We start from the raw sequence: 24,988 nt of genomic DNA on the forward strand, positions 1-24,988 counted from the left end.
AAAAAAACGGCCAATCACAGCTCACCTGGTTTCTGAAGCTGAGCTGTGATTGGTTGTTACCTGAGACCTGAGCAACACCGATGTCAGCAAGTGGCAAAATGGCCGCCCCCTGAGATGGATCAAAACCACTGGATTTTGCTGCTTAACTTCATATTCTACGAACACAATATTAACCAGAATAGCATATTTAGACCAGTCAGGCTGCGTAGAACATATGGTCAAAAAATAATTAAAAAAAGTGTTGACTTCCCCTTTCAACGTTTCACGTCGCATTTCATGCCCACTTCAACCTGTGAAAAACAAATGAAAACAATTGCCTCAATATTTTGGATTTTATGTTTCTTCCTGTCCATACAAAAATCACTTCATGCCAGAAAACGTCAATCTATCGTCAACCGCTGCAAATATTACAACAGCCACCCCAATATTTTATCAACGTTAATCCTGATGCTTGATTTCCAAGGAGAGGAAAACACCAACACACAAAATCCAAGATATGAATGTGTTTTCATATTTTCATGAGTTGAAGTGGGCACGAGTGTTTTACATTAAGCTTTAGTCTGTCACCACAAAAAAAGTGCATACTCAGGTGATGTACCTTTGTGCCATAATATTTCATTGTTCTGTCACTGGCACAGATTGCTTAGATCTATTTTCTTTTTTCAAATACAAATAAAGGTTGAGAATCACGGGTGTAAACAATAGCTATTTGAATGGTAATCTTAATCCAACATTATTATTGGAAGTACAATAAATGATTTTGTGTTGATTTTATTTAACTCGCTTGAAGCATTAAAAAGCTTCGAGGTGGGAGGAGAGATGCTTCCAACTGGAAATGAAAAGACCCAAACAGTTTTGCCTCTGACCATCCTCCCGTTTTCATCATCTCACCATTTGTATCACGCGTGCGAGTTGAGCTTCGGTGTCTGCGTCCGCTGGCATATTTCCCAACGTTATCATTTTTGTGTGACTTTGTGTGAGTAGATGGCCACAAGCACTCCAACTTTCTTCTGTCTCTGCAATACAACTGTCTTCCTGTTAGTCAATAAAAGTGAGAATTCTCATTCAAGTCAGCTATTTTCATTGTATTTTTATTTTTAGCTTCATCTAAATGGGGCGTTGTTTTGTTTTGGAAAATTCCAAAAAACATCCAGTTGAGTTATTCTAAGAAGAAAAAGAAATACATAATTTGTCCTTGCCTGGATGACTTTTTGACATTTTACAAACAGTTCCAGAGCAATTCATAAGCTATGAATATACTCAACAGTTACTTACTAGTATCTTTGCCAACCCACCAAACCAAATCAAGCATAAGATTGCAAAAAATGTTAGCCAACTTAACGTCAAAATTGCAATACGAGGCATCAAAATGACATGGCAACATAGGAGCGGAGTGTTGCACCCCAACTTGGTCTTTTCTATCGCTTAAAACCCCCCCCAAAAAACTACTGCATGTCATACTTTTAACAAGAGTCAATTGATAAAGAGCAACGTGCTCCGGACTGGAAATATGCTTGTGGTTTTATTTATTAAAAAAAACAAAAAAAAAACACGCCTATTTGTTGAATTTTCAAGAAAATATGTTTATTTGGACACTCAAATGTCTCCAATGCTACAAGAGGAGAGCAGGGAAGTAAAAAAATAAAATAAAAATAATTGTGACAATGAAAAAAAAACAACAAAACAAACGTGGCACGACTCGCAGTGTATTGATGAACACAAACGACGGCATACTTTAGGTGGTGCTGGAATGTCTGGAGCAGAAACAGAAGAAGGCTTTTATCGTTCCTGTCCATTAACCCAACAAAAACAGGTCAATTCATCCCTGAGATAACACACACGCACGCATCAAATTCGAAACATTTCATAACAATCACACATCATTAAAAAGTTGTATTTTGCGCAGTCGTGTGACCCTTGGAAAACTGTTAAAAAGTATGCAGACCAAAATGAGACATGGCACAAATGAACATCATGTCAAAAAATGTGTGGCCCTAGTACAACAGGTAAGGCTTATGAGGTACCACACTGCATCTTATCAAGCAATTCACTGAAAGTATCGTGGATAAGATTGAAATTGTTATTTTCTTTTTACTGTTTGTGGAGAGTGACTGAATCTGTAAAACAGGACGTTTCATGTTCTGCCGTTCTCAATACAAGAAGCTTTGCCACGCTTCCAAGGTGCTTTCAGCTAATGAGGAAAAAACAACAACCCCAAAACGATATCAAAGTACGTTCATTTTGCTCAGGCTGGAATCACACTGCAGGTCCAAGTTCCTGTTTCTGATTTAATGGCTATATCATTTGCATTCTTTGACTTTTGTCTATTTCATGTACATTTCAATCAAGTCATAAATAACAAATGACCGTTTACATTTAAGTTACACTTTGAACAACCTGCATGCACAGACGATTAAGTTGCAACTCCACTCGACACTTTAGCACTTGACAGGAACAACACACAAGTCGACAATATTTTATAAACAATACAAATATTAAATGCTCTCTCTAAACTATTTAGCATGGCCTCTCCCTGCCTTTTGGAGATGATTATTTCATAGCGTATGATTTGATTGTACTTGTGTCACTTGGACCATGTGGTGTAAATCCAGCCTAAGAGCTGCTTCTTCCCGTCTAACGCAAAGAAGGTGAAGAAGGGGGCGTGGTCAACTAATACTGCAGCCACTGCAAAGTGCTTCCTGTGAACCCCCGCCGCCAACACATACAGACAAACACGTGAGGATACATTCAAGCACATTACTTACTTGCCTCTAAAAATGTGAGCTGGGAAACAGTTCTGTTGTTTTTAAAAAAAAAGAAAATAAAATGCATATTTTTCTTAGCAGAAAAGGTACCTTACGTGGCTCCATTCTTCACCATTTCCTCTGCTGCAGCTACTTTGTTCAATCATGAACTGGCTTTGCCAATAACTTAAAAACACTCTTTGACAAAAGAAGCAAAAATATGTGCTTATTGAATAAATAAAACCAAATGTAATCAAATATTTACAAAACCTCTCTTTAAATTAAATATCTTGATTGTTGTTTGGGAAAAAAAAAAAAAAAAATCCATATAAATAATTTCTACAAATTGGGAATTTATAAGCCGAACCAGAGCAGACGAGTTAAGGTTTATGGGTGCTCGATGTCCATGACAACAAGAGTGTCAGTCCACACAGTCCAGATGGTGAGCCAGCCCCCGCATCATTTGGCAGGTGAAGGTCTGAATAAAACAAAAGCCAAACAATGACAAAATCGTTGAGCCAAATGTTGATTATCGAACTTGAACGTACTTCTGATCATTCAACACAAGGCCCAATTATTGGATGTCTGAAAGTTTACATGCATATATTCTTAATCTTCAACGAAAAGCTGAATAATATTGAAGTTTATAGAAAAAAAAAAACTGGAGGTTGAGCGTTGAAGGCGTACTGGTAACAATAAATGTAGAAAAACTTACACGTAACAGGTGCTCTTCATGCTTGGCCGGCAATAACAGTTTATAAAAAAAAAAAAAGCATGGAGAAACTGAGCGAATCTCAAAGAGTCTTCTTGACAGGATTATACTGCCTCCCGGTGGCCACGCACAACAAATTGAGTTGACACATTTAATCATGATGCACAAACTGTTTTAATTATTATTAATCCGTTCGCTCTGTGTCAGGGATGGGCAGAGAGGAGCAGCTTCGAGATTGAAGTACAGTGTTCACCACGACATCCCAATCAGAAAAGAACAACAACAGTATTTGTGTAAATTTGGAAGAAAAAAAAGTGTCAGCTTCATTTTTGATTGACAGATTATTATTATTTTTTTTTTAGAAAGATTATGAAATGCCTCAATCATCTCCCATCCTGCATTTTAGGCATCCAGAAAACAACGACATGTTGGTTAATTTTATAATCTACATCTTTGGGCAAGATTACTGATACTGATACATATTTTGGGCCATTCTCCCCTCAGGCGTGTGACATTCTCACAATACTATTGTTCGGGCTTCAAGCTTAGGTAATAATTAAGAACTGATCAATTATAGGATACTCACATGTGACCCACAAACGCACGTAACGCCTCAGTATATGTTAAGGGAAGTGAAAAATCTTAACTACTATGTTGACAAAGCTTAACCTAAGACACAATAAATACCCTATAATTTATGATATCTCAATTATTGCCTGAGTTTGAAGACAGAGCAACAGTATTGTTGTGATGTCATACATGTGACGGGAGAATGGTGCCTAGAATAAACATTTAAGTTAGGTTTGTTAGTTTTGAAGGCATTTTTTAATTTTTATTATTATTATTTTTTTACTGGAAACAGATTGGTACACTTTCAGTACAGTATTTTTTTATCTTTCAATATATTCAATGTTTTGGAACATATTTTTTTTGTAACTGTATAGAAACAGATCTTAAAAATGCCTGTTTCCCCCCATAGAGTGTGAAAGTAAACATCGGAATCTGCCAATTTTTGAGAACGTGCTTGTGAGCGAGCCATGACAAATTCAGAACAACGTCCTACGTAATTTACAAAATGACTGCCCCCACCCCGAGTTTCCCCACCTATGATGTGCATGCTGGGGTGAATACGTTCCACAGGTAATAGATTACATGAATGGTGGAGAAGGTCTTGAAAATGATTGATCTTGGTCTCATTTTTTAATATCACAAAAAGCTGGTATTTGGACAACAATGGACATCTTGTTGAAAGCAAAACATGTTGGAGAAATATTCATACACTCTTCACAAATTTGTGTAAAAATGAAAAATGGGCCCTTTGATTGCTATCAAAATGGATTTATCCACATGTGGTTTAACACATGAATTTTACTCACCACGAAGGTGTTTTTCTCCTGGGATCACTGCACAGCCCCACTGGGGTTTTCAATGTCTTATTCTAGGATAGAACGGAAAGTGTGACGTGAATCTCGAGAGCACCGTTATCTACTGAGCAGACACGTTCCCATCAGCCGTTTTGCGCTTACCTTGTGCTTTTTACACTTCATGGAGAAGTTTTCTTCAATGAGGATGCAGTCTGCGAGGACGAGAAGAAAAAAAGGTGAGTTGGCCCACACGTGCCAACGGCAGACAAAAGCACCCACGGAATATGAAGTGGGCGTAAGCAAATATTCAGTCCCAATATCAGCCGTCTTCAATGTTTAGCTCAAGTAGATCACCGTCACAGCCTTGCCAAGCGACAACATGTAAAGGTTATGTTGACGTGAATAAAAAGTTGTGGTTCAACACCTTTGAAACATTTTCACAAAAAATGTGCCTAAATATCGTACAAATTTTGTTGCGACATCAGCATATGATGAGCTGTCATGACACGCCACTCACTGCATGAGCTGTCAAAAAAAAAAAAAAAAAAGTAGGACTATTGACACAAAAGATAAAGACATTATAAGGTATAGATAGATTTGATCTTTAAGACAAATGTAGAAAATGTACAACATTCAAGTCGGTCAAGACATCCGTGCTCAAGTCTGAGACTTAACCTCTCAAATCCAAGTCATCAAAAAAGTGACTCAAGTCAACTTGAGTGCAAGTCGCAAATGACAGATCAGAGAAAACAGATTTCTTACAAAACGTACGTTTATTTTCTGCTAAGTTACTAATAGCAAGTTATATTGAGGTAGCTGTTTTCAGTTTCCCTATTTTTTGACGCTAGAAAAATTATGCAGATTTGTGACTCGAGTCCCTCAGCTCAGATTTCTAGTAACAATAATAATAATAATAATAATAATAATAATATATAGTGTGATCTAACCTTACCTGCCTCCAGAGCACACCTGTAGTGGTATTTGCTGGGACAACTTTTGAAGAAGCAGCCTAACGTTGCACCCGGGGCCGAGCAGGCCGAGCACATCTGCACAAAGAAACAAGTTACTTTAGTTTGACAGATTGTTTTTGAAACGTATATTCTATATTGACATGGTCACACAATTTATTTAGGGATACTAGTTAATTAAAGCGGTTTAGTGGGGTTTCATTTCTAATGCAAGGACCTGCAAACAATCCAAAAGTGACTTCGGTCTAACACTTATGCACAATAAAAAGTGGGAGGTTCAACCAAATTCTCCCTGTTTTAATGATTGCTCAGTGATGTTTTCTTCGCACGAATACGCTTATCGCCGGCTTGATTGCAATGGTTTTAATCCATAACTCACACCTCTGTCACTTTATTAGACAAAAAAATAAAAAATAATCTGCAGCGGTACGACGTAAGCCGACACAACCAACAGTGGAAATGCAACCCAGATCAACTGTCTACCATCAAAACTAACTGACTGTACATAAATCTTGGTGGAAAGTACCGACAGAAAGGTGAAGACCGTACAAGCTACATGCTGTGCTGGCTTGAAACATGAGCAGCTCATGAATCTATTTTATTTTCCCACAGAGGAACATCACCACACAAACCTCAAAGAGATATGTATACACCTAAAGGTCAAACCTACAACGTCACTTTCCTGACTTGAGTCACAACTGTACCACTGTTCAGTATGTTGATTCTGACTATAGAAAGCCACCGTTATTTGTGGGGGACAGCTCTCGCTGCGAATTGCAAAGCAATTGGCCCCCCACCCCTCAAAAGGTTATTGTTGCTTTACCGTCTCCTGGGCCACTTTGACACATTCCTCCAGGCCATAGACTCTGCCCTTCACCAAGAACACGCCAGTAGACCAGATGCCGCAGTCTTCGTGGAGCCAGTACTCACGGGGCTCCATGGGCAGCACGGGGGGGCTGTACCAGTCGTCCACATCTGTCGGCCACATTTCTGAACGAGCACGTTTGGCTGCGGGGCTGCCGGTGTTGTCAGCGGTCCTCCGGCGGCTTGGCGGGAGGCCCTTCTTCAACAGGTTCGCTGACCTGTGGCTGCAGGGCGAGGGTCGAATAGTCCGTTTCCTCCCCCTGCTCCCGACGCTACAGGATGAACGATCCGAATCGCTCAAGTCACCCTTGTCACCTTTAAAGCCGGACGTATGTTTTGACATCTTGGGGCTCGATACCCGGTATCCTTCAGGGTAGTAGGGACCGTGGAGATCCCCCAGGTCCATGGCATTGGCAGAGAGCCCGCACAGGCAACAGACGAGGGAGTCCTGATGCTGACCCTGAGTGGACGCCTGACCCAGCTGGAGACAGGAAGTGCTGGGTACACTTCCAGAAATAAAGCTACTGTGGTAATCCTGTAGCTCCCCTTGGCCCTTTTTGAGCTGCGTCCTGACATCTTCTGGGTGGTTGACTACAGTGCATAATGACGTTGATGACTGCTGGCGACGCATGCGGATGAAGGGGGAGAAATTATTGATCCTCGAGTCCTTTTTTACCTCCCTGTAGTGGACATACTTCAATTTGATCTCAGGCTCCTTGGGAGCAAAGATGGAAGAAAACGGTCTTGGCTCTTGCTTCTTCTTCCGTCGCCTCTTGGGAGTGCGAACCACCTTTGTCTTTGCAGCTGGTGATTTTTGCGTCCCTTTAGCTGAACGTGGGCTTTTCTTTGGAGTTTCTTTAGGCGCTGGTGGGGGAGATCTTGCTTGTTTTTTTTCTAACAAGGGCTCCGAGTGTATAGGAAGCTCAGGCAATTTTTGGGGGGTTTTAAACAGAGGACTTGATGCTAAACTGAGTCTCCTCTTTGACCTCACAGGGCTCATCTGCGGTATATGTCCAGGGTATGGTACGTCCTCTGGCACAATCTTTGTCAACGTAGCGCTTTTACTGTATGATTTTTTAGAATTATTAACACAATCAGAGGTAGTATTTTTGCATTGATGAGTTTTAATGCTATTGGCTTTACCTTGTTTCGGCTGAGTTACTGCTTTTTGTTTCGCTTTCGCTCTGCTTCTCCTTTTTCCATTGAAATAGGTGTCATTCCTCTTTGTATTTGTTGCATAAGAATCCTGTGCTCTCGTTTTGGAAGCGTCTGCATTAGTGTTAATGAATCCTGATACTTTATAAGTGCTTGAATTTATATTCATAAGTGATTCTAAGCGAACCCCTCGATTTGAACGCAAAGGCAGCTTCCTTTCCTTCACAGTTCTCTGGAGCGCACTGGCATTGCCGTTCATGTGAGGGGTGACAGTTTTGGGTTTGTCCTCTGAAATTCCTGACAAACAAACATTCCCTGTCAAGTCAATCAAAGGCTTCAGCTCCGGTCTCCTTGTGGTGACAGGCTGCCCGTTTTCATCACTTGAATCCAAACTTGTGGCAGTGTCGTCAATGAGCAATATGTCCGTTTCTGTGATCGAGTCATCCCAAGCAACCTCATCTGCTAGAAATGAGTTGTCGCCGCTTGGTGAGCTGGAGGCATGGGGAAGCATGAACACATCCTCGACGTCACCCAGTGAGGTAGCAGAGGGAGAAACTGGGTCTTCTAGAGGGCTTTTATAATCCATGGTCAGCGTGCACAGCTCTATTGCAGCCATTTTGTTCTGAAGAACCGCCGACTCCTCTATTTTAGAAACTTGTAGCAGCATCTCATCATTCCTTAGGTCAGTCGTGTCAGTTGCTGGTGACATTTCAGAAACCACACCTAAACCCGACCAGCTGTCATCTTGGCCATTCTCCAACCTTTCACTAGTTTCCTCTCTGCCGGGAACGGCAAAATTTACTGCTCCATTTAATTTACAAAGCTCCTGTGGTAGACAAACTTCATCAATCTCTGGAGACTTAGAGTAAGCCTTGGTAGCGAGGTCCACTGGTGTGTCAATATGTTCCAAGTAAAGCTGGTTCAGTGTATAGGCGGTCTCCCCAAGCCCCTTCTCATCCTCACAAGAGGGGAGGAGGGAGAACTTGCTGACAGGCGGCAACGGAGTTAGAGGCTGAGATGCTGAGTAAATGTGAGACCTGCTCACGTAGGATAGGGTAACTGTGGTGTGGGACAAGGCATTGTCTGGTTGAATTTGATCCGCTGGTTGGTGTGAGGCATTCGAAGAGGTGGTCTCTGAAGAGGGTAATCCAGAGTTCGGGTGCCAGTCTGGGCTGTGGACCAGGCGCTGCACCTCACAGGACATGACATTCAGGCTACCTTTCCTGGACAGGTCAACCACCCTGGGGATGCTTGAAGTGGAGAGGTCCTGAGGTTGAAGATCATCCAAGCTCCCTGGTGGTTGCTCCATAGCAACTGTAAAACACAAACATTTGTGTAGTCAGTTACCTTTTGATAGAATGTCAATATCAAAATGTTTGAAATTCTTCGAAGCCCAGTCACTAAAGCACGCCCTTTCTTTCTATAGGAGTAACCTTGAAACATAGTACAGCTACTCTTTTGAGTCTCCACTTAGAACAACTTATTTATTTATTTATTTTTACCCTTTACCTAAATTACGTAGTATGTTTCCATATTTCAAACACGTATATACAGGTAATGCAAGAAATTAGTCACAAACGTTCAGCTAACAGTAAATGACGCGTAAGAGTATAACGTTCACATTTTAATAAATACACGATATCGCCTCAAGGGTACGTTTTATATTTTGTTTTTTTTCCACAAACGTCCCCGAATATTTACAGGGAACTACTCAAGTTCAAAAGATTATTTTCTTGGAAGCGACAGTCAACTTACCAACACCAACAACGGTGACAGGTCAGGTATGCCAACTCGATAGGTACAGCTTAGCCAACGCTAACGTTAGCTTGCTAGGCCTACGCTGAACTACGACGACTAATTGTCACTTTTAATTTGTTTGAAGTTATGTCAGAAAATCGTAAAGTATACACCAGTGTTTTGGAAATTGGAGCGATTTACAGTGGCCAATAATAATTTCGGCGAGGTGTACCTACACCAGTTTTAGTATTCTTCTAAAATGACCATTTTTATTGCTAAACAGGTCAATGTGATGTCTCTGTGCTTAGTAACTTAGTTCAAGGAAGGACTGCAAATGATGTTAAATGTTTGGCTCATTCGACCGGCGTTATTGCTAAATACTCGCCCCGAAACAAAAAGTGGATGTAAATATGTATAACCTCGTTAAAGTTTACTTGTAGGATGTATACAAACCCAACGAAACACGTTATTTATGAAACTGCGAGTTTCTTTTCATTGAGTTTGGCAACGTGTTTTGAGAGTACTGCACGTCTATCAGTCCAAGGCCCGACTGGTTGAAACAAAGACGAGCGGAGGTAATACGCTGAACTGAGGAAGCGACTCAAACTTACCCCAAGCGGGAGTCGTCGTCGCGTTTTAAACGTCCAGCTGAAAAACACGACCACCCCGCATCCTCTTCAATATCCCAACTATTTGAACAAAATTACAAAAAGCCCCCCAAAAATAAAAAATTAGGACCTTAGACTTTCCCGGAACGCTGATGACCGAAGCGTCAAGTTGACTCATACATTTTCAATTTCCTGACACACCCTCCACAATAAAATATATTTGGTAAAACTCTTAGCTGTTAACAGACCGTCTTTATTACAACCGTTGACAAAAGATACAACGGAGAAATGGTCAAGAAAATTGATTGGATGGTGTAGTGAGCCTATACAAAAAGTACGATATTTAAAATAACACTGTTAAACCCATTACAACAAGTTTGTTTAAAAAAAACACCACCACAGTGACAGAGGGTGCAAAAATATTTATTGCTAATAACCTGTAATCGGTTGGTGAACATGTGTATTCGGTTTATATTTACAAAATGAGAATACAGAGGAAGGGGAATGTGAAAGAAAAATCCCAACCATTTTAATAAATACAGACTGTCACTGAACAAAACTAAAAACACAACCAACTTCTAAACAGCTGGAACAATGACTGCAGCGAGAAAAAGAAAAAAAACAAAACTATATAAAATTTAATATATATAAATTATAGTCAGAGAACCTCATCCATGTGCATTCAGCTGCAGTCTTTCCATGGGGATCAAACCAAGGATGGCAGAGAACATCTATGATGTTTAGTTTGAAGTCGGGCGATGGAGCAACAATAGTAACCGATAATTGCAAATCTGTACTTTTCTTCCCACGCCCATCTGTGCTGGAATCTGACTAAGAACCAGCGTTTCACATGCAGACCTGAACGCCAGAGCCATTCCTACCTTTTATGTATGTATTAGTAGCCAAAAATGCTGGGCCGTTTGGACGTCACATTCTTGGCTCGCAACAGTCTAGGAGTTAAAACAGTAGCTTACACAGTCATAGTATTAGTGTACGCGTGGCAAATGCTCAATTAAAACAATATTTACAGTAAGACAATAAGAGGGGGAAAAAAAATAATACAAAAATTGTCACAGTTAACTGAAGTGCATGGAATGCAAATTCTAAACATGAAATCCGAACTTCATACCATGTGTCCTTTAATAATAAGTGTTTGTTGTGTGACCAGTGTGTAGTGTTACCAAATAAGCCATTACAGAGCTAAAATAGTGGACTTTTAAGCATGCAGCAAGGTCGGAGGAGGTGCCGTGTCACATTCAGAACTCCTTAGTGTCCTTATTTTCAAACAGGTGGAGCCTTTGCTCGGGTGTTAGTCCTTCCTTCAGACTCTGTTGGGATTGAAAGGACAGCAGTTAATATGGAATATATTAAGTATTGAGAGAGATGTGCATTACTGCAAACGTCTTTGCCAGGTTACCCCCCACCCCTAACGTACAGTTGAGCTTGTCCATTCGAAATCTATGCATTTTAAGCTACTACATTAAAAGCAACAGTGCACCAGTTCTAACGCACCAAACTCGTAATCATTCTTCACAGACTTGGCACTGAACACTTTGTACAATGAAAGCCAACTTGTCTTTCTTTATGGGGGTTTAAACCATTACTACAACCTACTCAAGCCAGTAAGTCAAAATGCTGGTAGAACTGCCCGTTTGCTAACATTGTGGAGGACAAAAAAAAAAAAAACTAGCTCAGTTAGTTTGGGGTCCACAGTAGCACTCCAAGCAAGTCATTCACAAAATGCACATCTGCTAAGGTGTCATTACACAAACTTTTGTCATCATCATCGTCGGCACAGACGGACAGACAGACAACACATCCAGTGCTCCACAACAGTGTCCTTCACCACCATGCATCTGTGCTGTGATGATTTGTGCAGTGGAATGTGCAGGGGCGACTCAAGATTTGTCTAATGCTTTGAAGGCGGACGACGAGATTTACTCAAAACGCACGTCGTACCTAAAGGAGAGGGGAGGGAGGCCTACACGTCCTCAGCAACACTAACTGTCCCAGGGCATGTCGCGACTCACAGACTGGGGACAGAAGGGGGGGGAAACAGACCGGTAAAAAGTGTGCATTACACTGTTTTCAAGTAAATTGGGAGCCACACAGTTTCGATGGGAGTCACAAGATGAGTAAACAAAGCAGGTCAGCTGGTGATGCTGCCGCAAATTGTGTGTGGCCACTCTGGTCAGTAGGTGGCAGTAAGACACTGCTAGAATCACCCGCCGTCAATTCCTTTTGTGCAATTGACTTTACTGGAGACACAATGGGTGGGCGAGGCACTTTGATTACGGGATGTGGACGTTGACTTCAGCATGAACAGGAAACCCACCTTTGACCTCATGGTGCGTTCGGAACGTTTGGCTGCAGCTGCCGCTATCTTAAGAATGTCAGGGTTGCTTTTGGACTTCATGATGTCTAAGGAGGGAAAATGACCGGAATAAAAATAAGTAAATTAAATGAAAACTGGACCTGTATGTATTAGAAACTTGGGTGGAGTCAATGCTTAACTAATGGCCAAAACATTGAATGATTTAAGACAAGCCGTCCTATAACTAAATAACCTAAATAGCCGATATGTTTCTATGTACCATATCCTCCTCCTCGGTCCACTTCCTCCAACGATGGTTCACCAAGCGCCTCGTGAGCCAGCTGCAGCTGGTCTCGGAGCCGGCCCAGATCCCGCTCGGCTTTGGCCTTGACGATGCTCAGCTCTGTGTAGATGTCTTTGTACTTATCTGTCGCATATTTTTTGTCCTAAAACGACAACGTTGGGCAGCTCAAGCGACGAGTGACTAAGAAAGACATGTAAGTGACAAGGTTTCTAAAAAGAAAAGAAAAAAAGAAGGTAGAAATGAAGATATACTCTTTGGGCAGCTTGGAGTTCATCTTTCAAAGAGTTGATTTCCTGCTTTAAGTATTGGACCTCAGATTCCTTCACCCTCAACATTACCTGGAAAACAAGCGGATGATAAAAACAAAGCGGAATTCTTTGTCCAAAACTCACTCAAACTAATGATATTCTCATACTTTATGTATGTAGAGAAGGGGTGGAGAAATAATTGATTATTGGATGTAAACCACTCTGAAGCACTCAGTCATTTTTAATAATAGATTATTAAACAATTTAATGCTGGTTGAATGACAGAACTAAAACTGGGACCTGCATGCATGCATTATTGCACATACGGGCATCGCTGCATCAAAATGAGTCACTTGAGTAAAAAAAAAAAAAAAATCATTTATATATGGGTGAATAAAAAGTCTTGAAATTATTAAGACGTGACACAAAGCATACATGTAGCTCATTTTAGCAATTCATCTCATTTACAAACATGAGCTTGGCGCATTTGTTTTACTACCAGCTTGGTTGAAAGCCAAAATAATCCGAAGCATACTTCCAACTCGTAGAGCTCTTTTCCCTGTATTGCGTTTGCGTCTCCCGCTCCATCCTCAGAAGTCATCGAACGCATCTTGGTGATCTCTGCTGCCAGACGATTGTTGAGTTCCTGAAGGCACCGCACAAAACAAGCTTAGACCAGTTGAGTACAGGCCGCTGATGTATGAATGGAAAACACCATGTAGGATATTATTGCGCGCGTGTTTTATCAGCACCTGGTTGTGAGCGTTGAGCTCCTGGTTCTCTCTCTGACACTGCCTGAGGGCTTGCCTCTCAGCCTCCAGCGCCTGGGCCAGGTGGGCGTTTTCCAGGCACTTCTGGGAATACTGCTCTGACAACACCTCAATTTCTCGCTGGAAGGAACACAGCTCCTCCCTGCAGCACAAAACAATATAACAGTCGGAGAACGGTCATATTGTGTACTAGCTAGCGCTAGTTGATGGCTCGGCTGAGAGGCCGACCGTCAGCCCCACTGGGCCGCCGCCGCCGCCTTGGTCCACTCCCGCCCCCACATCCACTCAACCTGGTCCCGGCCGATATACATGAATGTGTATATGTTAGCGGGATGTGAAGGCTGCCACGTTACGTTTCAATTGGCTCCGGATTTAAGCTGTGGCCTGTGTTACTCCAGTAATGTGTTTCGTGTCTGCAGATTTGTCACACGCCACATCGAAATTGTATGTATATATATTTTTTTTTTAACCTGTAACGCGAAGGAATAAAATGCCTTATTACTGGTTAACTGCACCAAAATCAAAAACAATCACTACCCTGGCATATAATGTAAGTTGATTAAAAAAAGGAAACCAATTTTTTTTTTCATCTATTTTTGTTGTGTACATTAAATTACTCTTTATCCAAGCAAAAATACATTTTATTTGAGTACTTTAGTACTCGATAAAATTTTCAGTTGCGTATTCGAATACTAAAATATATGATAGTTGCAGCCCTATTTGGATAAAAGATTGTATGGTATTCAATTCTCAGCAAAATCTTAACGAAATACAAAATGAAACTGTTCTGCTCTCCATAAAAAAAAAAAAAAAAAAAAAAAAAAAGTTTACTCAAGAGTTAGGGTGCCAATATTGCAAAGTTGCAGGAAACATACTCATGCTGTCTGCGGATCTCGTCCATGTCTGCATTCTCTGCGTTGCTGTTGGCCTTACGAGCCTTGTCCAGCTCTTTCTCCAGCTCGTTCCGGTGAGCATTTTTCATTGCTTCAATTGCTGAGACAAACACAAGTCTTATTTTACTACAACATCGGCAAGATAAATGAATAACAGTGACATGACTTTATATTTTCACGACTTACCAGAAATGGTGGCCGCAGTTTCCTCTGCCAGGAGTCTTTCTTTTTCCTCCTGCAGGTTCTCCAGCTCTCTCTGGTGTTTTCTCTGGAGCTCATCGATCACCTTCTGATGAGACTCCTCCATTGCTGCAAAGCCCCTCTCACAAGTTGCCTGCGGCCGGGACAACACAGAGACAAGTGAGCGTAAGGCTCAGCTCTAAAACGGACCAACAGGCTCTCTGGACCATATGAGCTGAGCGGGAAAACCTCTCGGCACACAAGGACCTAGACAGGTGGCCCGTTTAGTAGCTGGCAAGGAACTTGCAAGCTACTGCGTGTTAGCCATGAGCAAGTTGAGCCTGTGTGAGCACAAAAGGGTTAAGAGGAATGACAGGATACACAATGAAGGTACAATGAAGAAATGCATAGATATGATTGAAAGAGGGTTTAACAAAGTAAGTGTATGCTGTCATTTGTGTATCAACAAATATGTAAGAGTGCAGTTTCTCTTTCACACACTGACAAGAAGTGCACAGCAGTCAGTTGCAGTGCAAGTTTCTACAAGCCCAACCAAACACATGGAGCGCTTCCGTTCCTCTATTCACCGACGCTAATCTTTGAGCTCAGTCGATAGCTTGCACATCGGCCCGCGTCCATTCTCCACGCCTCGATCCGACTACAGCCACAGAGGGGAAATGCTGGTCCAGTCTGTTTTTACAGGGATAAAATCTCCTGGGAGCTCAGCTCCAGAAACCCACTGTGAGAAGCTGAAAATCCTCCCCAAGAGCAAATGTAAACTTCCTGCTCTGACATCAGACCAAGCATACGCTTTATTTAGAAGCACGTCAGACTCGGTATCGCCTAAGCAAATATATTCTCGGTCATGAACTCGCGATTCAGACACTTCAGAGCACTCGTGTTAGCCAAGTTATAAATGGACTAACTTCAACCCCAACACAAACTTTAATCTTACCAAATCCTAATTATAACCGTAAAAATACTGTTGCAAAAACGGACAAAGTAAGTAATAGAACACTTAGTTACATAATATAGAAGAAGAAAAAAACAGACATTTATTCAACCCACTTCAGAAAATGCCTAAACAGCAACCAAACTAAATTGGTGATCTATGTGGGAACTTATAAAGAAATCCTAAGATTAGCAGAAATACTACGTTTAACTGTAGAGTTGTTGTGGTTTATAAATGAGAATCAATGTTAAAAACAGTATCTTGTTTTATATTTCTAATGGTATTTCATCTGCTGTAGATTTCTAAAAATGTATAATTACACCCATTGTTTTGGGAACTACAAATATATTACATTTTGAGCATGTTTGTATCATATGACCTGACTCCTAATAATGGCCGCAGTTGATAATATCATGAAATAATGCCGTTGTTTGGGATCAAGAGATTAAAAGCACTAACTGTTAGATGGAATTAATAGGAAATATATCTAGACCAATACAAGTCTAGATAAGGGTCATGTTTGCTACCCTTAACACAAGATATTTGAGTGGACATTTAAAAAAAAAAAAAAAAGACATGCAATTTCTAAACTTCTTATACTATTAATGTCAACTATAACTCATGCAACTAAAAATAAGTACATTAAATATTTTAGCGAGAGGAAAGAAATTAACTGAAACAATCTGGTTGCACAAGTGTGCACACCCTGTTATAACTGGGAATGTGGCTGTGTTCGGAATCCATCCAGAGGGTATGCACACTTGTGCAAACATTACCTCAGTTCGTTCATTTTCATTTGCACTATAACAGTTTCCTTTTTTTAATGAGTTGTGCAGGGTATACTGTAGGCAAACCTGCTGTGTAAAGGTTTGAAATAGTTATTATAAACTACCACTGGATTGTTACAGGATACAGTGTCATGGTCGAAAAAGTTGTTGAAATTATGTTTTGTTTTGTTTTTTTAAATCACAAAAGACGAGCAGCTCAGTAAAGTTTTTCTATCCACTGTAGGTGAACTGATTATCAATAGAATGGAAAACCATCTGTTTCGTTCTATGTTGAGGAAGTGGAACTAATGACAGAATAAACTCAATAGGTGTTATACAATGTAGTTCATGCAACACAGAAGGAAATTGGTTAATTGAAAAAAAAAGAGCAAGTGCAGGGAGCAGGGGTTGGGAGGGAACGGGGAGCAGGTTTTGGGAGAGGAAGTGGATCCGGGAATGCCACAGACGAACACAAGGCATCACAGATGGTGAACGGTAAGGACAACGGACGCTTCCACCTTTAAATTTTCCAGGTCTTTCTCGTATTTCAGCCGTAGAGTGGTTATCTCGCCCTGTTCTTCGCGGCGTCTCATCTCTTCGGTCATAACCGACACTTGCGTCAGCAGCTCCTGGATGCACTCTTTGAGATGGGATGTCCGGACAGGGGCGCCATGTAACTGATCTCCCTCAGCTGCAGATGCCTTGCTTGGGTTCGAAGGAGCAATCATACGACTCAGCTCCTCCATTTCTTGGTTAAACCTCTCGATGAGGTTTGTCCGTTCCAGCTCGTGCGTCTTCTTGAGGTCCTCCATGCAGTTTGTCAGCGAATCGATCTCCCTGACATTCTCTTCGGAGCGGAGGCAAAGAGTTTCACTGGCTTCAGCAATTTCTTTCCTCAGTCTGTCAGCTTCCTGCCTATAGCTGTCTTTGACCTCCCAAAGCTCCTTCTCATATTTGGCTATCATGTCATGAGGTGTCATGTCACAGGTTTTATCAGTTGAGTTCATGGATTTCCCTTCTATGTGGATGGAAGACTCTGGCTCTGACATGGTTTTTATAGATGCGTCGCACGATTGACGATGGAGATCAGACAGTTGGGTCTGCAGATCTTCAGCAACCTTTCTCAATTCTGGGCACTTTGGACACCCATCAACTTCAACTTTGGTCTGCTTTTTTCTAAGCTCTTTTTCATGCTGCACCTGCAGCCTAGTAATCACATACGACATACAAGCATCTTTAAGTGCATCAAACAGATACTCAGAAGTCTGCCGCTCTTTTGGACCAAATGTGAAGCCAGCTAGACCCGAAGACAGGAAGTCATCATCTTTGGCCGTCCGAACCCTCAACGCAATGTTTGTCAAACAGATTGCCTTTGCTTTTAATGTTTCAGTTAACTCTTTAAGAATAAGGCTGTTTGTTTCACTATCAAGCCAGTTATACATCAATGAGAAATCGGACTCGGCCATTCTGTCTCTCATGGCTTCTGCATCTGCATAAATCTGACTTAGCAAGAGCTTCAAGCACTTTTCAGCAGTCTCTTGTACCAAACTGCTTCCACAGTCAAGAGATGCTGCTGGTTTTATTTCGGTGGTGCTCAGAATCTGGCTCAAGAATTCTGCCTCTAAAATCAACCTCATGTCTTTTTGACTGATGCAAAAAAGGCCTTCTTTTAGAGAACTAAAGCATTTGTTTACACATAAGGTGCTTTTTAAATTAATGAGCATTTTCTCTACATCAACATCTATCTTTGATAACGTGTCTAAAACCTGATTCGCTGCCTCTGACCTCTTCTCAACTTCATCCACTACTTGCTTTAAAATTCCTTTATGAACATGCTTTGTTCCTTCATCAACACAATCATTCACATCTAAAGACTTTTCACCTACACGTATCCTCGTTTCTAACTTCTCTTGTAGCATTAAAACTTGAGTTTCTGCTTTGCTAAGCTTCTCCTTACTGACCTCCTCGGATTTCTGCTGCAGTGTGATTAATTCGCGGTTCATGGATTCAAGTTCGATACAGTGTTGTTGTGTAGTACGCAGGGCCGCCTCAGTGTCAAACAACTTTGCTTGTGAGGCTTCAAGTAAGTCTTTGAGATGCTCCTGCTCCAGGTGTAGTGCCTCGTCCTCATAATCTGCCTGGAATCCCAGACCTTTCAACGTGGCTTCCCTCAAATGCAGTTTCTTCTCGGTGTCCTTTAAGGTGTTGCCAATCTCCTCGATTGTAACCAGAGCTTCATGGAGCCTCAGCGATTTCGCATTCAGCTCTTGCTCAAAATACTCTCTGTCAACGGCATTAGCCTGGCTTTGGGCCAGGTCAGCCTTTAGTCTTTTCATCTCCTCCATAACAAGATGATGCTGTTTGACACACTGACGGCTGACCAGCTCAGCTTTCAGTCTGTCTATTTCTCTGTCTGCCTCAGTCAGTTGGTTCACTATCTCTTGGCATTTTTGTTTCAATGCACAATTTTCACTCGTTAGAGTCTCTACCCTCTGAGCAAGCATTCCAATAGTCTGCTCTTTTGTCTCTGAATGACTATCAATTTTTGAGAGAGGACCAAAGGGGCTTTTAAAGCCTTGCTTTTGAACCTTCCCCACCAAATCCTCCATGTTTAAAAGACGGGACTCATATTCTCGGATGGTTTCTCCTGCTCGGGCCAAACCCTTTCTAATCATCTCGTTTTCAATCTCCTGTTGGCATTTCCAGGCCTCCAATACAGTCTGAAATGGTTGTTTCTCTGATGTTTCTTGATTACACGTGTGGCATTTTAACAGCTTTGTCAGCTCCTTCACAGTCAGATATTTGCCAGCTGTCAAGTCATTAAGTTCTTCAACTGCTTCTGTACTATCCAGGATTAAAAGGTTAACAGTTTGTTGGATAGGTTCAGGCATAGTGCCCTCCAGAATGGGTGCTTTTGGGGGTTCAGAAAAATAAGGTTCCTTAAGAGGGTGGTGAGAAAGTGAAAGGCCAAGCTGTGCCTGCATATTGCGCTTTTTCAGCTCTTGCAGCTTCAGGAGCTCTTTGGTCTCCTGGTACTTCTTTGTTAAACTTTGTGCTTGAGGACTAACCAGTTCTGGCCTCTTCATCTGGGGCGTCACATCAGCCTCCAGACCCAAATGGTGTTCCAGCTTGGAAAAGGGGACCAAACAGTTGGTTAAAACACAGCAGCGGACACACAAAGATTTGATAATTAATCAGCTTTTCAATTGTGTTCTCTCATTCCTATTCAAATGAGTCATTTTACTTTTAGAATTCATCATATCAAAATTTGTATAATGTAACAAATTCAAGGCACATTCAATTGTTGGTTAAATTCTACTAAAAAAAAAAAATCAAAAAAAGAAAGATTAGATGGCAGGGGTTAGTTACAATAACATGCTTATGAAAACGTTAAAGGCTACTTTATGTGGTAAGTAATGCAATATTAGTTTTCTTTAGTTGTATGGTTAACTAAAGGATGAAAGGCATACCAAAACTTTTTCATCACAACATTCCGCCCCAAGCTCCTTCTACCAACACAGTACTTTGTGGAATCACGTCAGCCCAAGTGACCCTAACGGTTTTCCCTAAAACACACTAAACTTTCAACAACATTGCACCACAGAAGCATAAGACTACAATTCAACCATGACCAAGGAAAAAATATAGATTACATTGAAAGAAATAGTCTTGCTCTGGCAAGACTCTTCCATTAACAAGCATGCTCGCACTAGCACGTGCGCATACACGCTCAAGAGTAGGAATCATAAATAAACGGTCTTTGCATAACCATGCAGACAATATTTGTAAAAGGATTTATGACAGTTTTATATTCATGCACATAATCAGAAACAGCCAAGATGTTGTTCATATACATATAAATAAGTTAATCAAATAAACTGGAATCACATTTATAATCAAAGTGAAATAAAATTTTGAAACTATTGAGTGAAGCTATCATAAATAACACGTACTCTTGGTCTCAATAAGTAGACACCCGGCGTCATCAAAAACAGCAAACTTAAAAGGTGCTGTCACATAGCTTATATATATATTTTTATTTATGGTAAATATTTATGGTAAATATTTGTCCCCTCCAAAAAGTATCGGAATGGCAAGGTTTGTTTTTGCTTGGATTTCACACAGAAGATGAATATGAGACAAATGTTCAGAATTCCATGGTATTTATATCTAAATGTGTGGAACAACTCGTGACAGAGCAACTTTTGTTTGAACCCACTCATTTTTCAAATGAGCGAAAGTATTGGAACCTGACCGATAGGACTTTCGAGTTGTTCCGTTGTTGCCTTTTAGATTGATTGCTTAAACATTAGCTAGTGCTTGTTTTGGGAATTGTGTTTCATCCGTGAATACTGTATTTGCTGTTGAATATGTGTGTGGTGTATGTGAGGCCTTGAAAAGTGCTTTGGGCACCATAAGGTGAAGATAATGAGCCATGAGTGCACTCCATTTACCATTTAAGCAAACATGAAAACCAGAGAGCTGCTTATGGGAGAAATGCAAAACATTTTGAAGCTGAAACCGATCGGAGCCATTGCACAAACACTGGGCATAGCCAATACAACAATTTGGAATGTCCTGAAAAAGAAAGAAACTAACGAAATGCACCACTGCAGAGGAACTAATACTCCTCGTGCACGCTGACAATGTGAGTGCTACTGCCATCTACTCTAGTGGATGTGCAATTACACTTTATTCTATTATTATTATTATTATTATTATTATTTTAAAGTTCCCTGAGGTCACACACGTAATCGCGGCATAGCACTGCACCCATTACCAAAACCCCCCCACACACACACATTATTTAACAACGCCAGTTAATCATGTTTTCCAGATCACCACTTTGTCACATCTGATAGATGATTTACAGGTAGCTACACAGTTATCGCATGAGTTCACTTATTTGATAGTGCAGGCCTACAGTATGGAACAGAGAGGAGATTAACAAGTAGAAGCTGATGTAATAATTAGATCTCAATGTTTAAACATGCAATGAACTCATGCAAGGCGCACATTTGTAGCCCTTTTGTTTAATGTTTTTTTTTTTTTTTTTTTTTTTTTTTTTTACATATTACACATGCAAAGGATGTTACACAATAGAGAATAAACGACTATAAAAACTTAACTCCATCATAAAAAGCTGAGAAAAAAAATGTCTAATACAACTTGTACTCTTGAAATAAACTCACCGGCGATATGTAACCTGTTCGCATGTCCTGTTCTCTCTCAAGAGCTGTTCTCAGCTGCAATTCAAGCTCCTGCTTGTGCTGGTTGGAGTCAAGCAGCTGCTGATGACAACCTTCCAATTGTGCTTTAAGTTCTTCTATCTGGAGAAGCAGAAGGGAAAACATTTAATCATGATGTTATGTATGCTAAGAAATGTTTTTCAATGTACCAGTGATGGCAATCAGTCAGGAAAGAAACTGCCATGCAAGGCCAATCTCAAAGAACAATTTCAAGTTTCACCCGCAATATATACCTCCATCCTTCTGAATGGACTATGAATAGAATAAACCCTGATTAAGATCTTGTTCATTTGGGTGTGCTAGAAAGAAATGGGGTTTTAAAACTTAGTAAGCTATTATTTTATTTATTTATTCATTCTAACTATCTGAAGGTGACAATTACAGACACTGAAAGAAAAAGAAAATCAGCTAATCATTCGAGGTTCATTGTTTGAATTCTTAAGTCAGTCGATATTTCCATTCCAAAAACTGAAATGATTTCATCTTTATGTTAAGTTAGAATTATGCCGCTTATTCTTCGGCTGTGTCATACAGGATTCCCACACATTTAAGATGTGAAAATTCCACACTTTCCCAGAACCTAATTTCCAGACTTCTGGGGGAAAAAAAAAAAAAAAAAATTCACATGATCAATCTGGCTCTTGCTAAAAATCAATGACCTAAAACAGGACGATAAAAGGGGTAAAATTCCTACCCCTTGCTTGTAATTCCCCAGCAGCTGTTCAAGCTCCACAGTCTCTCTGGAGGGAGCTGTCAAAGGCAGGGGCACCCTTCGTTCTTCCCGTATCGGCGTCTTCTCTACCTGCCGCCAATGTTGCTCGATCACTTCTTCTACTTTCTGATGCCTCTCTAGACCTTGATCACCCGACGAATCAGGTACTCTGTCTGCACTCTGAACGTCCGTTCTGCCGCCGTCTTTGAGCTCCGTCGACGAGCTGGTGACAGATTCATACCTCTTTCGTCTCTCCTCCCTCCGCCGACTACGCTCAACCTCTCCCACTTCTGCCCGAAGGCTCTCGGCCTCCTGTGCCCGCTTTTGAGCCAGGGCTTGGGCAATAGGTCTGAACTCAGCCCAATCAAAAGTCTTGGATCGGCCCTCTCGCCTACGCTCGCGCGCTCGGCTCTTTATGACGCCTGGAGTAAATTCTCTTTCCACAGAGGAGGTTTCAGATGAGGGAGAGTCCTGGGTCACGTCTGGTCTCACCAGTCCCTCCAAAGGAGAAAACGAACCATGGTCGTCCGTAGAGCTGAAGGACAATGAAAAGATCAATACTTAGAATGTCATTTAGAGCTGCCAGAATAAATCTAAAACTCCCCAGTGTGTAACAGAAAACATTAAAATGATTTTTGAAAATTAACATATGTCACCACTGGGATTTTACTCACCTTGCTACATCAGGAGCAGTAGATGGTCTGACATTCTTCATAACTGCCTGGATCCAATTTCTCCGTATACCCGCTGTCATGGCCGAAAGTGTGTAAACGCCCTCCTGTGTCTAAACAAATCAAAACACTTAGAACTACAAAAAGTTTGAAGTTGACTTCAGTTTTCAACAAAACCTCAAGGTTAGAGCAACAACATGACAGCAAATGCCACTCCTGTATACGAATAAAGCTGCATTGTTACTCGAAAACTACAAAACTACGTACTTGTATTTGAAACCCATAATTTCGGTGAGCCTGGTATTCAGTGACATTGTAGCAAGTTGACAGATCAATCTCACCGTCCAGGTCAGAAGCCTTAAGGATCAATAGCAGATGTGTCAAAACAAGTTAACAACAAATTCAATAAGCATGAACAAAAAAAAAAAAAAAAAAAAAAAGAAGTCACAAGAGTTACCTCCTCTGCTATGGAATCCTTATAGTACCGTAGGCTGTGATCTGTCAGAACAAACCAGGATTTCTTCCACTGTAGCAGATACAAGAAAATATGTAGTGACGTTTATAGGTCTATGAATCATTAGAATGATCAAATACAGACGGATCTGGAAATTTACAGTTTAAAATCTTATATTTAACCTACATATCAAGATTCAACATTAAAACTCATTCAATGCCAGGTACGCATTTTCACGTATGTTAGTATTTGAAGAATCCAGAAATTCAATCCCAGGTACATATTTATCATTTACATTTTTTTAAATTCCTTCATGTGGTAGTGTGAATACCGGTCTGATAATGGCTGGAACTCAATGAGTTTAAAGTGGACATACTGTGCAAAACCTACAATAAGTGAAATTCACATATGGGACTCAAAAAGCTCCACCCCAATTATCATGGTAACACAGAGCCCTCTTGCATGGGTACACCCTGTGAGGGGAGCAGCGACTCAAAACCATCTGTTTTCAAGAGGCTGTAAAGAGAGGTCTTCATTTATGTGGGGGGAAAAAAATACATCGCTTTTAAAACGTGTCCATGCCACTTCCAGGCGTGAGAATGCTGAAAATGTCGTTTAAAATATGCAACATTTAAATGTGCATAAGAAAAAGCAAATTAACTACCTGCCCTTGCTCATCCAGCTTCACCATCCATCCTTTCTTGAAGTTCAGTAAATCCGGCTAGAATTGAAAAGAACACATTTTACAGAACTGCAGTATTCAATTGTAGACAGAATGACAGATGGGAACACAGTTTTATTTGCGATTGCAGGTAGGTAGAAATTATTAAAAACAAAGTCAGTCGAACAAAAACGTAATTCCAAACAATCCTATGTTAAATGTGCACGTTCCACACCAATATTGGAGGAGAAAAAAAAAAAAAAAAAAAAAGCTATTAAGGTACATGCTCAGTCAAATCACACTTCAGTTGGGGGAGAAGTTGACAAGACCAATGGTTAGGACAATTTCTACTAATAGGATAAGACTGCGATCTCAAGGTGGACCACTGGTCAAGTACAACTTCCATCTCATCTTATTAGTTTTTGCTCTGTGAGAATCCAGCTGAGGATGCAGAATCAAATGCACGATACTTGTGTAAAAACTGCTGTGGTTGCACACGGTGGGACACAACGAAGATGCGACCGGTGGACCACAGGAAGCAGATGCAGTGAACTGGCTAAAAACACACACACGCACACACATGTGCATATTGACAGAGGACAGCTCGCCAATAAAGGAAAAAAAAAAAAAAAAAAGTGGGTAAGGGGTTCAAATATTGTGA

At 40.9% G+C, this 24,988-nt stretch overlaps 2 protein-coding genes across 4 annotated transcripts in view; both read right to left on the reverse strand.

The window, feature by feature from the left end:
* Positions 1 to 1,558: 1,558 nt before the first annotated feature.
* Positions 1,559 to 10,343, reverse strand: LOC144005247 (uncharacterized). 2 transcript variants are annotated; one of them, XM_077503293.1, is made up of 6 exons: positions 10,156 to 10,343; positions 6,612 to 9,121; positions 5,773 to 5,866; positions 4,983 to 5,032; positions 4,833 to 4,894; positions 1,559 to 3,222 (listed from the first exon to the last, which is right to left on the reverse strand). In XM_077503293.1, coding segments are annotated over exons 2-6 (2,712 nt in total). In that variant the 5' UTR covers positions 9,117 to 9,121; positions 10,156 to 10,343; the 3' UTR covers positions 1,559 to 3,221. The 2 variants fall into 2 exon arrangements, with proteins under 2 accessions (XP_077359419.1, XP_077359420.1); XM_077503294.1 differs by lacking the exon at positions 10,156 to 10,343 and adding an exon at positions 9,563 to 9,800.
* A 216-nt stretch (positions 10,344 to 10,559) lies between these two features.
* The window catches only part of mprip (myosin phosphatase Rho interacting protein), a 30,869-nt gene continuing 16,440 nt past the window's right edge, over positions 10,560 to 24,988 (reverse strand). The window contains exons 10-24 of one of the 2 annotated variants that reach the window (XM_077501968.1): positions 24,331 to 24,387; positions 23,670 to 23,738; positions 23,480 to 23,569; positions 23,216 to 23,325; positions 22,524 to 23,076; positions 21,773 to 21,910; positions 19,649 to 19,708; positions 14,868 to 15,015; positions 14,664 to 14,781; positions 13,771 to 13,930; positions 13,554 to 13,664; positions 13,022 to 13,108; positions 12,747 to 12,912; positions 12,488 to 12,573; positions 10,560 to 11,480 (exon numbers count right to left, since the gene is read on the reverse strand). In XM_077501968.1, coding sequence (XP_077358094.1) covers positions 11,409 to 11,480; positions 12,488 to 12,573; positions 12,747 to 12,912; positions 13,022 to 13,108; positions 13,554 to 13,664; positions 13,771 to 13,930; positions 14,664 to 14,781; positions 14,868 to 15,015; positions 19,649 to 19,708; positions 21,773 to 21,910; positions 22,524 to 23,076; positions 23,216 to 23,325; positions 23,480 to 23,569; positions 23,670 to 23,738; positions 24,331 to 24,387 — 2,025 coding nt within the window. In that variant the 3' untranslated portion in view covers positions 10,560 to 11,408. Of the gene's footprint in view, positions 11,481 to 12,487; positions 12,574 to 12,746; positions 12,913 to 13,021; positions 13,109 to 13,553; positions 13,665 to 13,770; positions 13,931 to 14,663; positions 14,782 to 14,867; positions 15,016 to 17,098; positions 19,709 to 21,772; positions 21,911 to 22,523; positions 23,077 to 23,215; positions 23,326 to 23,479; positions 23,570 to 23,669; positions 23,739 to 24,330; positions 24,388 to 24,988 lie in introns of both variants that reach the window. The other variant, XM_077501967.1, reaches the window with a different exon arrangement.

The sequence above is a fragment of the Festucalex cinctus genome, chromosome 17 (assembly GCF_051991245.1).
Source record: "Festucalex cinctus isolate MCC-2025b chromosome 17, RoL_Fcin_1.0, whole genome shotgun sequence".
Taxonomy (NCBI): domain Eukaryota; kingdom Metazoa; phylum Chordata; class Actinopteri; order Syngnathiformes; family Syngnathidae; genus Festucalex; species Festucalex cinctus.

Excerpts from the sequence above, each read along its gene's own strand:
- LOC144005247 (XM_077503293.1), bottom strand. The coding sequence starts at position 9,116 with ATGGAGCAACCACCAGGGAGCTTGGATGATCTTCAACCTCAGGACCTC. Across the intron at positions 5,867-6,611 it reads TCAAAGTGGCCCAGGAGACG|ATGTGCTCGGCCTGCTCGGC; the intron begins GTAAAGCAACAA and ends TTCTTTGTGCAG. Across the intron at positions 5,033-5,772 it reads CAGGTGTGCTCTGGAGGCAG|ACTGCATCCTCATTGAAGAA; the intron begins GTAAGGTTAGAT and ends TCGTCCTCGCAG.